Raw genomic sequence first — 12,241 nt, 5'->3', positions numbered from 1 at the left:
GACAGACAGACAGACAGACAGACAGACAGACAGACAGACAGACAGACAGACAGACAGACAGACAGACAGACAGACAGACAGACAGACAGACAGACAGACAGACAGACAGACAGACAGACAGACAGACAGACAGACAGAGAAAAATGCTATTTTGAAAAGGTATTGATGATTACAATTATTTTGAGGACAAAAACGGTTTGTTTGATCGATGTGAAGTCTTCAGAAAAGTTGTAGACAATAATTTTGTCTTTACGAAAAAAGAATATACACTCTAAAAAAAATTATTTAGTTTTTAAAAAAGAGTTAAAATAAAAATAAAAATTAATTATCGAAAAAAGCTCATTTTTTAAGGTTTCACCCGTCATCTGATTAATTTTATATAACACTACAAAAGATTGCTTGATCAATACAACCGGTTCGATCCTGGAGAAATCAAGAAATAAAAGTTATGATATTTTGAAAAAAAAATTTGATTTTTTTTCACAAGGCACATTTTTTATGGAAGGATAAAATTATTATCTACAACTTTACCAAAGAAACTACGCCAATTTAACAAACTATTTTTACTGTAAAAATATTTTCAATTACCCTATTCCGCTATATTGAAAATTTAAAATATTTCTATAGCCAAAGCGGTTTTAATGATTGGCATAAAGTTTTCGGCAAAGTTGCAGATAATAATTTTGTCCTTCCAAAAAATAGCTCTCGCAAAATAAATTTAAATAATTTTTTTTTTAAATCCTAACTTTTTTTCTTGATTTTTCCATGATCGGACCAGTTGCATTGTTTAGGTAATCTTTTGTAGTTTTATATAAAAATGATCAGATTTTTAAAAAATGAGCTTATTTAGATAATTATTTTTCAATTTTTTTTTAACTCTTTTTAAAAATTAATAATTATTTTAGATTGCGTATTTTTTTCGTAAAGACAAAATTATCGTCTACAACTTTGCCGAAGACGTCACACCGATCAAACAAACCGTTTTTGCCCTCAAAATATTTATATTTATCAATACATTACCAAAATAGCATTTTTCAATAGCTTTCCAAAAATGAGTCGTGTTCCAAAAATTAAACCAATAGCAAATGACATCTTTTGCATATAGAAACATCTCTGCAAAGTTTCAGCCAAATCAAAAATGGTCGATTAAATTGGTTGCCCGTTTTTTGTAGAATTGCTCCCAAGATTTTTATCATCTGGCGAATTGGGTAAATTTTAAACAACTTAAACTGAACTTTAGCAAAACAAAATACTCGAATATTTCTTCAGCCAACTCCAGACCAGACAGCAGATCCCCAAAATTTTTTCCAATAAACTTCGAAACATCAACTGCGACAATATGTTCTACACTGACGGATCACTTATCGATGGGTCCACTGGCTTCGGTATCTTCAATAACAATTTAACCGTCTCCCATAAGCTCGATAATCCTGCTTCTGTTTACGTCGCAGAATTAGCTGCAATTCAGTACACCCTAGGGATCATCGAAAAAATGCCCACGGACCATTATTTCATCTTTACGGATAGTCTCAGTTCCATTGAGGCTCTCCGATCGATGAAAGATGTTAAGCACTCTCCGTATTTCCTGGGGAAAATACGGGAACATCTGAGTGCTTTATCCGAAAAATCTTTTCAGATTACCTTAGTGTGGGTCCCTTCTCACTGCTCGATACCGGGCAATGAGAAAGCGGACTCTTTGGCTAAGGTGGGCGCAACAAACGGTGAAATTTATGAAAGACCAATTGCTTTTAATGAATTTTTCGCATTTGTACGTCAGAATACGATCATCAGTTGGCAAAATTCTTGGACCAGAGGGGAACTGGGAAGGTGGTTACATTCCATAATCCCCAAGGTATCGACGAATCCGTGGTTCAAGGGGTTGGATGTAGGTCGAGATTTCATTTGCGTGATGTCTCGGCTTATGTCCAATCACTATAGATTTGATGCGCATCTCCGTCGTATTGGGCTTGGAGAAAGCGGTATCTGTGCCTGTGGTGAAGGTTATCACGACATAGAGCACGTTGTTTTGTCATGCCCTGTCCACCGTGACGCCAGGTCTAAATTAGAAGCTTCCCTTCAGGCCGGAGGTAGACGGCCAGCTGTTCCTGTTCGTGATGTCTTGGCGAGTCGTGACATACCCTACATGACCCTTATATACATTTTCCTAAAATCCATCCATGCCCCAGTCTAGTCCCGTTCCCCTCCGTCTACACCCAACAAAACGACAAGAACACGTTCGAACCTTAAGCAGAGGTTTTGGAATCAACAACTGCACTCCACACGAATTCACCAGGACCTGAGAACCCGAGGCCTTCAGTGATATCTTGGCTCAGCGGCACATACCATAGGCCACTTGAACACCAGCGAACAACAACAACGAACCATAACCAGCAACTAGCCCCCGCACAATACCTTCAGGACCCGAGAATTACAAGCCCCTCTTCCAGCTCATGACATCGTGGCTCAGCAGAACAAATCCATACATGCTGCATATTCATGGCCATTCGAAGAGCATCAGACGACCATCAAACTACAAAACAGTGATTGAAAAATACATCCTAGTTTTAAGATAGACTTAATTTCAGCTCGTAGTCGGCAGCGAGGATAAAAAATTTGCTTTAAGATTTTAAGTCTTCAGATATAATTGGCGCCGTTAAACATTAAGTTGTATTTGTGCCGTGTCAAATAAATGATATGAGAAAAAAAAACTCCAGACCAGACGTAAATATTGCAATTGCTGGTGAGGCGGTTGATCGTGTAAATGAGTTAAAATATCTTAGAGTAATCATTGATGACAAGTTTACTCTCAAGTCCCACATCGATTTCGTCATCAACAAAATGGCTTAATTAACAGGAGGGTTGTGTGCAAAGCCACAACCCTGGCAATCTGATAACAAAGTGGAAGGTTGTTTTCACACTGACAACTAAACACAGCCGGTAGATTATGATTGCCTGCATGCCAAAAACGCATGTGTGTTGTCAAAACATGGCAGAACTTTTTACTGCGAAAAGTGATGGACGCTACACGACCACTACCGTTACTGGTACTCGCTGCAATCGCCGCTGCTAAGTATTCAATTTGTTCTCAAAAGGACAATTTGTCGTTCAATTAAATATCGGATATAACGCTGATCGCATTTCTGTGCTATTCCCGACAGTGGGAATAAGGCATTCTTCTGATAACACGTTGTTCACGTTGAAATGGCAGCTTTTCATTGGAGGGAGTGCCGGATGTTATATCTGCTGCTGAACCGCACTAGGGTAATTTTTTAGTAGTACCACTGACACTGCTGCCACTATCGCTAGTGACACCAGTAGTTATCTAATTAGGACCGTCCTAGTCGCCATCTAGTAGTAAAATGATCGGTTCGAGTAGAGACAGGTTCTTATATAGCACAAAGAGTGCAGTTCAAGTTTACTAGGTATATATGTCTGTCGACCGTGCTAAGGAAAGCAAACATTAAGTGACCAATCAGAGGTCGAAATTTGCGTAGTAACAAGCTCGACATTTTTCAATAGTACAATAATTTGAGTGGATGCAAAGGGGATTTTCCAAACGATTCATTAGCATTTCAAATTGGACATACTTTTTCCTTTTTCCGTTTTCAGATTTACATTTTACACCCTCAAGTTGCTAAACTTAGCGAAATACGTAGCTCTACGCCAAAAGTTCATTTGCAGGTGCTATTATTTTTATTCAAATTTTCCCCCTGCAATCTCTAATTTTTTGAAACTTTAACAGTTATTTTGCAATTCATTAGTATTTCCATTAAAACAATAGAGAAGGGACCATACTTCTTCTCCTTGCTCCTGAGATGTATTGCTGTTAGTTTATGATGTAAACGATCATGTTTGCTTCTTTGGCCCAAATAATACATTTCCACTTAACCATGTTGAATTCGTGGTGAGAAAACGATCTCTCAAACGATTAAATTTATTCCACAATTTTCAGAACAATGAACTGTCATATCTAAGTTTCTTACGTGAGGTTACGCTATTTGTATCGACACTGGAAAATCGTTGACTAACGAAATCAATTAGGGAGGGACCCTACTTAGGAAGGTCGAAAAATAATTTAAAGTACACTAAAGTCGCTTTTTACGTGGGGGATACGTGGCGCGTAAAAAACCGCGTAGAAAAACCGCGTAAATTCTAGAATCCGCGTACAAAAACCCGCATAAATTCTGCAATCCGAATGAAGAGAAATCGTAATCCGCGCAAAAAAAAATACTGCGTAAATTCCGGAGTCCGCGTAAAAAAACGCGTAAATTCCGGAATCCACGTGAAAAAAGCCGCGTAAAAAAACCCGTGGATGTATTTTGCACGTCGTGGATGCAGATATACTCTCTTCAAAGCCCCCCCAAACATTTTCACTCCAATTTAATTCTAGAAGCAACTTCTCCATCCTGTAGTCTTTTCCATAGAGAGGATCTAAAACCACAAGAAAAACTCGAAAACTCCATTTTCGCCTAAATTGTCGGTCAGTACCACTGTGCAATGGTAATTTTATTCACGAATTAAAAATAAAAAATGACATGATGTTGAACAATGACATGATGTTGAAACATCATACAAAAAACTGTATTGTCTTGAGACAATTTATATGAAGGCTTCAAAAAGTATCACAGTGAGGTCTAGACTTTGAGTCACGACTATCAACCCTAAATAAGTATGACTTTTCGCTAAACTGCATGATGATGCAATACGAAACAGTGATGAAATGATAAATTACCTTTTTATTTTATAGTCAAGGAAATATCATTACGTTGGGACAAAAAACTAATAGAATAGGCGGAAATCTTCACAGCATTGATATAAAAGCTACTTTGCGTTACAACGTAATAATATTTCGGTTGAGATGGCGTATGCGGTCTGACTTTGTGCTAACCAAACAAATGGTAATGATTGTATATGGTAAAACTTTAATGTAAAGTCATTGCACACGCTAAATAATAATGTTTAGCTTCAGGCTTCCTACACGAAATAAAGTTTTTTTTTTCTCCAATCCGTACCCACAGGACATAACACAATGTAGCGATTTGTAATGTCGCGTTACACTCTCATCGTTTGCACTCCTGGCTGCCAACACGAAATAAGAAATTGGTTTTCGCACATTTTCATTATATAGATAATTGGCCGGCATTCGAAATCATCATGTCACAAGTTCAGGAAAATTTAGAGTATTATAGTCATTTGGAAATGGTATTTTTTCGTTACACTTTTTTATTATATTATTTATACAATCTGACCTCTGAACATCATTATTGATTACATCTAAACATTTAATAGACGGCATCGATTCTATTCGAAAATCCTAGTTCTGCAAAAATAATTATTCTATTCATCACTTCTGGAAGTGCATATTAATTTACTCTACAATACAAAAAAAAACTTTTCGATTTTTAACGGTAAACTCGACAGTATTATACGGCACTCGGTGTAGCTTTCTACCAATGACACTATTTCAAATTATTCCCGATCCAGTTAATGTACTTTAACACATTCGTATACACTGTTGGCATGTTTTTCATTCCACAGTTGACTGGCCCAAAGCTGGTAATTCCGACTAGGTAGAACTGTTCGTCCATCTGTACCATCAGTGGTCCCCCGGAATCACAGCTACAGACTCCGGTTCCCTGCCATTCGCTGGCACACAACTGCGTGTCGGAAAGCTCCGCGCCGGCTTGCCGGTAGGCTTCTGCACAGAAGCTTAAATCGTTGATATCCAGACGAACCTTCATTTTCACGTTACTGGCACTCGCTAAACAAATGGTTTACACTTAGGGAATCGTATCCACCGTAAAGACAATCAGTCCAAAACTCACCGGTTTTCGTTCTTCCCCAGCCTGCGGAAACAACAGGCATCTTCATCATACTGTCGGTCATCATGTCTCCCATCTGATTGGGTGGAAGTTGAATCGGCTGCACGAATGCTGTCATCCGAATACTCTGCATAAGTCTGATCAGGGCGATGTCGTTGTACTGACTAACCTGGCGGGTGGTGTAGTTCTGATGGACCACAACCTGATCTACCTCAACGTCCATGGGCATATCGGCGCAGTGTCCATTGGCACAATCAGCATCCCGATTTTTCGTATCATATTCACCTAGTCGAACGCGATATCTGAAATCGAACCAACTTGAACTGACTGATCGTGGAGTTTGAGTTGAGAAACACTTCTTACACTTTCCAAATCGGTGGAATCGCGTTAATGCAGTGAGCGGCCGTTACAACGAAACGTTCGTTGATGAGGGTACCTCCACAGTGGAACCCAAGAAAGCCCTGTGGTTTACTGTACTGAATTAAAGCCGACCACGGAAACTCACCGATATCCGTTAGCTGGATATTGCCGTTTAAATTTTCTAGCTGCGGTGCAGGTGTCGTCACTGGAGCATTGGATGTCGTTTCAACCAGGTTTGCTTGGAGATTCTGCAGATCCCAGTTATCGCTATGATCTACACAGCACACCTACACAAAGGTTAGCCCAGTTCAACAGGCGGAAGTAGAACATTGCTACCACGGAACTTGAATACTTACGTAAGGATTTTTCGTATATGGCCTACAAATTAGATCCGTTAGGCGTGTATTATAGCGCCGTGCTTTCGCTGGAAGCTTGTAGATGTCTGCAAGTGCCTTACACTTCGATAACCTAACACACCGCCCGGGAAAGCCATCTCGATCAACACACCAGTCGCGTGGAACTGTCGGAAAAATGCAGGTTTATAACTTTATTCACTTTCATTAGAATGCCAAGAGAAAACCGTTTCTAACCTGAATAGAATCCTTTCAGACATGCTAAAGTACCGATCAACAACAATAGACAGTGACTTCGCTTCATTTAGCCGGAGGGAATTGCTCGTACACGGGACAGGGGACAGCAAATTTCATACGACCCTGACGGTAGCTGAACTCGATAGCAACTGAATCGGGATGCCAGGTGCGCATTGTAGATTTAAAGGCTTGTCATGCGATGGCTAGAAAAAGCAAACAACCGAAAAATATGCCCGAATTTATTTTCGTCTCATTTGCATAACCTGAGATGTAGTGCGGTGGGTCGTTAGCACCGAACTGATCCTCAAGTATGCTGGTAAAGTTCTGGACAGCATTCCCGCAATGTGTGTTTCATTCATTTTAATAGGTCTGGCCTGGACGAAGAAGGGGGCTCGATCCAGCCCGCCACTCAAACGTATCGCTGGCGCTATTGGTGATAACCTGCAGGACTGAATGATCATTCAATGACATACCGATGATGGCGCAGGTGTGAGTCCAATCGGCTGGTGCCAGTTTTGCTTGATCATTTGTGCTAATGGGCAAATTACGATACACCTACCGTTCGGTCGAGCCCTGTTAATTTGCGTATTTACACGGGTGAGTACTCGAACGGTGATGTTTTGTTTTGTTTTCAGTTTGCTTTCTGGTTAGGAGAAAAGTTTTGTTATAGTTATTTGAGTGAGCTCTGGATTGGTGTCAATAATTTAATCGTCAAATTAAAACAATAACCCTGATTATAACAGAGTATGGATATTACATACTTTTTACAAATAACACCTTTGAAAGCAGATGCACCTGATTATGAAAGTAAACGATAAAAAGTGGTATTTAACCCGTGAGATTAGTTTTTGAGGGAATATGAGCCGAATTTTCTTTGTTGTAAATATTCAAATATTTATGAGACAATAATAGAAGATCCACTGTGAACCCCACAATTGTTGTGTCTTGTCACATAAATATTTCTTAGTTCTTCCATTTCACCCAAACAGAGTTTAAAAAGACATTCTATTCTAATCTAAACGTTCTTTATTCCAATTCTGATCCAAATTTAAATACCAATCAACATCACAATTCTAAGCAGAATTTTAGTTCTAATTTCATTCCTGATTTCGTTACTTTTCTTCTAACCTAATCCTTACTAACAACATTAGACATATTGAACATTTCTCGACTTAAAATGAAATTCAATGACATTTCTATCATTCGGCAATACTTTTATGAACGCCCATAGAAGCCGTTTGACAGAGTAAAGCACATCAAGTTAGTGTAGTCTTTTACGTAAACGCAATAGCTATCACAAAGTTGAAAAAAGTAAAATATACAGGGGGGCCCAAACTCAGTCCCAATATTTGTTTCTGAGAGTTCGACTGTTGGAATGTTCTATGGGGTTTTCAGTTGAGCAGTCCAAACGTACTCAGTCTCAATTTTACCCACAATTCAATTTCTATTCCTATTTCTAATTCATAACCCTCTCCTCTTTTCCTACTCCTAACTCTTATTTCCTAGTCCTAATACCAATTAAAATTTCAATTCCAAACCAGATGGTGCTTCCTACATAATTCCTAATCTCAATCTTATCTCGAATCTCAAATTCGGTTCTAGCTCAGCTTCCCACTTAAATTTTGTTTCTGTTGCCTATTCTAGCCGTATTTTCGTGTAAACTTCAATTAAAATCTGCGTTGAAACTTCGATTTCAATCCGAATTCCAAAGTTATTTAAAATAAATTCTCATCCCCGTCTCATTTACCATGCTAGTTCCACTTGGAATATCAACCCTTGTTTCAATTTTCCTTTCTCCTTTTTAAGTTCGATTTTCTACCATTTCCATTTTCTTATACTATCATTGTTTCTGATCTTAACCATAATCTATAGCTTATTTTCAATACTTATGTCAATTCCAAATAAGATTTCATTGCTGTTGTAGAATTTGTTTACGGATAGCCGATGTAGCGGCATTGGAAGCAAATCATGGACGTTTGGATTTGGGATAGGAACAAAAACGGTTTTGAAATTGAAAATAAAAATGGGTTTTAGGAGGATGTTGTGTTGTGTCGTAAAACCTATCTTCTAGTTGCATTACAAATTCTATCCACCATTAATTATTAGCCACATTATTGTCCTTTCTGATACATACATATACTGCCAAAGTAGAGGAAAGTGATGGCAACGAAACCTAATGGGAAATATGAAGATGTGGAAAAAAAGAAAAATCGGCAACACATGACAGCAAATCCTCCGCATTGTCAAGCTGAAAAGGGAAACTCAATCGAAAATCACGGGTCGTTTTTCGAGAGTAAAACCACGCTAAATTCTGTCTGAGCAAGCTACACGCACTATCGTCTTAAGTATCTGAACGAAACCCAGTGGGGGGAAGTGTACATCGTACTACAGGGTGTCACAGTTCAAGTGACACACTTTGTGTATGCCATAAAATTTAAACAGATGAATATTTTTTCGCTGGCTCTTTTTTATTATCATGGTAGAGTATTAAAGTTACAGTTGACTCAGTTTAATTCAGAATTTTCGCCTTTGCATTTGATTGGGCCAAACGCTTCTCAAAATTATCACAAGCCGCACGCACAACTTCAATCGGTATTTCATCCCAGATTTTCATCAAACGGTTTTAAAAATTGAACACTTTTATCATGTGTTCCACTTCACCCTGCTTTTCTAGTATGTATCTCCAAATGCTGAAGTCCAATAGATTAAAATCGGGAGAGGATGCGGGCCTTTCAGAGATACAACCAACCAAACAACCAATGTCTTATGCACTGGCGCTGAATCTTGTTTCAGAGTTTCTCCTCCAAATATTTCCTTGGCTCAAGGCAGTCTTTTATGATGTGTTTTAGATAGTAGAATAGTTTGGGGTAATTTGACCCCTGTGGTGAAATGGACAGGTGCTTTATTTTGGAAAGTATTACTTTTTTGGGTTCCATGTACTACTTCATCCTTTCCTTTCGTTGTTTGCTGAGATAGGTGCACCGCAGTGCACTTCTAGACAAAGGATACACCAATTGTTGATGTTGCTGTAATTTTTACGCTCGTGTATTTGAGGTTTTTTGAGAACTTCTTCAATGTTTTCAGTCTAATAAGCTTTTCAGCCGTGTTTGTCTCGTAAAAGGCTACATTTTAGTAAACGTTACGATAACATAGTGGAAGAAAAAAAATTTTTTTTTTGGGTCAGGTGAGTTTGGAGTCAATTCTTTTGTCGGACTGATGCCACGAACATACGAAAACGGACGGACAGATGGCGGTATACAAAGGATCCCCCCATAGTGGTGAGCAGGGCTCTACATTTTCGAAACGAAACAATGAAACTGATATGTTTCATTTTCACTTGATTCCTTTCGGCTACTGTCAACGAATCACTTCTTTCTCTCTTTCCATTCTGTTGTTTATTGGATCGTTTCAAATGAAACTAATGACTATTTCAATCGACGGAGAGAGACTTTTTCCTTTCCTTCAGCGTCTCAATTGAAATTAGCACCGCATCGCGTCATTTGATGGTAGTTTTCTAATACCGCAAGCCGTAGTTAGAACTGCAATGGCATCCAAAAAATACGTTACGCATGTTCCGATCAATTATATATATATATATATATATATATATATATATATATATATATATATATATATATATATATATATATATATATATATATATATATGTATATATATATATATATATATATATATATATATATATATATATATATATATGTATATATATATATATAAATATATATATATATATATATATATATATATATATATATATATATATATATATATATATATATATATATATATATATATATATATATATATATATATATATATATATATATATATATATATATATATATATATATATATATATATATATATATATATATATATATATATATATATATATATATATATATATATATATATATTTATACTGTATGGAAGCCTTCTGTCTCCGTCAGCGCTCATTGTCATTTTCAATTGAGAATCGTCATGTGAGAGTGATGGTGATAATCTCTGCTTTCAATTGAAAAGCGTTTGTATCAACTTCAAGCCCTTTAGTTGTCAGAATCATAGCAAGAGCTTTCGACTGTGTGTCATGTGACTCACGAAGTGCTCGAAAATGTTACAAAAGCTTTTCAATTGAAAGCGACGGGTCAAAGCGTCACTATAACCTGATAATTGTCAATTGAAAATGACTTTGTCAGGTTCTGGTGGTGAGTTTCTGAACAAACGTTGAAAATAACCTTAACAATTTTCCAATCGATTGAGAATGACGTATAATGCCAATTTTGGGGTGCTAAACTTATTTCAGATGTCAGAAAATGTTATTCACCTAAAATGCCGTTAGACCTTTCTTATTATCAGATTTATGTTTTGTTTAGATCATGCTCAACATAGGTATACTTGTTCTTTATCGAAAAACTTTATACTCGTATTCTTTTGTTTGGTTCTTAGGGTAATGCTCTTTGAATTAGGGTTGCCAAAAATCGACAATCATATTTCAAAAATTTGTAGCTTTGTGCCGTACGATCTATTAACAGATTTAACGGAAAATTGAAGGTATTTGATAGCCCTTTCAAAAAAAATAATAAATCGTACGTCAAAGTACATTCGTCATATATTTGCCCGTTTCACGCATTTGTAGCGACGATATGTAAACCGGGACCCAAAAATTCAGAAAAACGTGCTTTTATCGAATTTCATAGGGGAACTGCTCCATTATTCATTTCATTAAGCCGATATTCACGAATAATGCACGGATTCAACACCAAATTTTCACGAAATCATTGAAGAAATTAACAAAATACGCTTACGTGCTCTTATGGAATTTAGCTAGATTTATCATGAATTCTGTAAAACAAACCATTTTTCACAACGCTTCCATATCCATCTCAAAACTTGAATTACCGCTCAATTATTCATCTCACGACGCCCCCATTTTCATCACGTTGTTAATCATGAATGAATCACATTATCACGAATGAACGTAGCCGTAGCCCGTCGTAGTAGGTTACCCAGATATCCGCTGTAGTCGTTTACGTGCAAAGTTGGTAACCTAGAAACCACTACAGTGCTGTCGATTTATGTCAATTATGTCGGAATTATTTTACATTTTCAGTATGATTTTTTCGATTTTTTAGTATTACAGAAACTGATTTGGCAACTTTTGATTTTCTACAACGCAGTGCAAACAGATGAACATACATACAGTTGAAATTTAGGAATTGTAGAAATTCATCTCATATATTTCTGCTAATTCAAGCTTGTTTTTAGAAATTTCATTTCAAAGATAAAAGTATTCTTAGTGTAGTGAGTGACTTTGTTTAGTGATTAAAATAAAAAGTGGTACGCTAGTGATGAAAAAAACTTTGGTTGACTGCTGAACGAGTCCCGTTGTAGCCTTATAGAACAATGCGCGGATTTTGTTTTCTGAGGTAGGTGATTGAATTAAATGAG

At 37.1% G+C, this 12,241-nt stretch overlaps 2 protein-coding genes across 3 annotated transcripts in view; one reads left to right on the top strand and one right to left on the bottom strand.

The window, feature by feature from the left end:
- Positions 1–12,241, top strand: part of LOC129732929 (CLIP domain-containing serine protease B4-like) — a 61,151-nt gene that overhangs the window by 25,853 nt on the left and 23,057 nt on the right. The window lies entirely within an intron of this gene.
- Positions 5,249–12,241, bottom strand: part of LOC129732927 (CLIP domain-containing serine protease B4-like) — a 49,394-nt gene continuing 42,401 nt past the window's right edge. Inside the window, exons 2-6 of one of the 2 annotated variants that reach the window (XM_055694391.1) lie at positions 6,773–6,975; positions 6,539–6,702; positions 6,186–6,469; positions 5,826–6,124; positions 5,249–5,761 (exon numbers count right to left, since the gene is read on the bottom strand). In XM_055694391.1, the coding sequence (XP_055550366.1) occupies positions 5,460–5,761; positions 5,826–6,124; positions 6,186–6,469; positions 6,539–6,702; positions 6,773–6,839 (1,116 nt within the window). In that variant the 5' untranslated portion in view covers positions 6,840–6,975 and the 3' untranslated portion in view covers positions 5,249–5,459. Of the gene's footprint in view, positions 5,762–5,825; positions 6,125–6,185; positions 6,470–6,538; positions 6,703–6,772; positions 7,513–12,241 lie in introns of those variants that run through there. The other variant, XM_055694390.1, reaches the window with a different exon arrangement.

The sequence above is a fragment of the Wyeomyia smithii genome, chromosome 3, assembly GCF_029784165.1.
Source record: "Wyeomyia smithii strain HCP4-BCI-WySm-NY-G18 chromosome 3, ASM2978416v1, whole genome shotgun sequence".
Taxonomy (NCBI): Eukaryota; Metazoa; Arthropoda; class Insecta; order Diptera; family Culicidae; genus Wyeomyia; species Wyeomyia smithii.
Note: the sequence above shows the minus strand (reverse complement) of the source record. Positions and strands in the feature narration are given on the sequence as shown.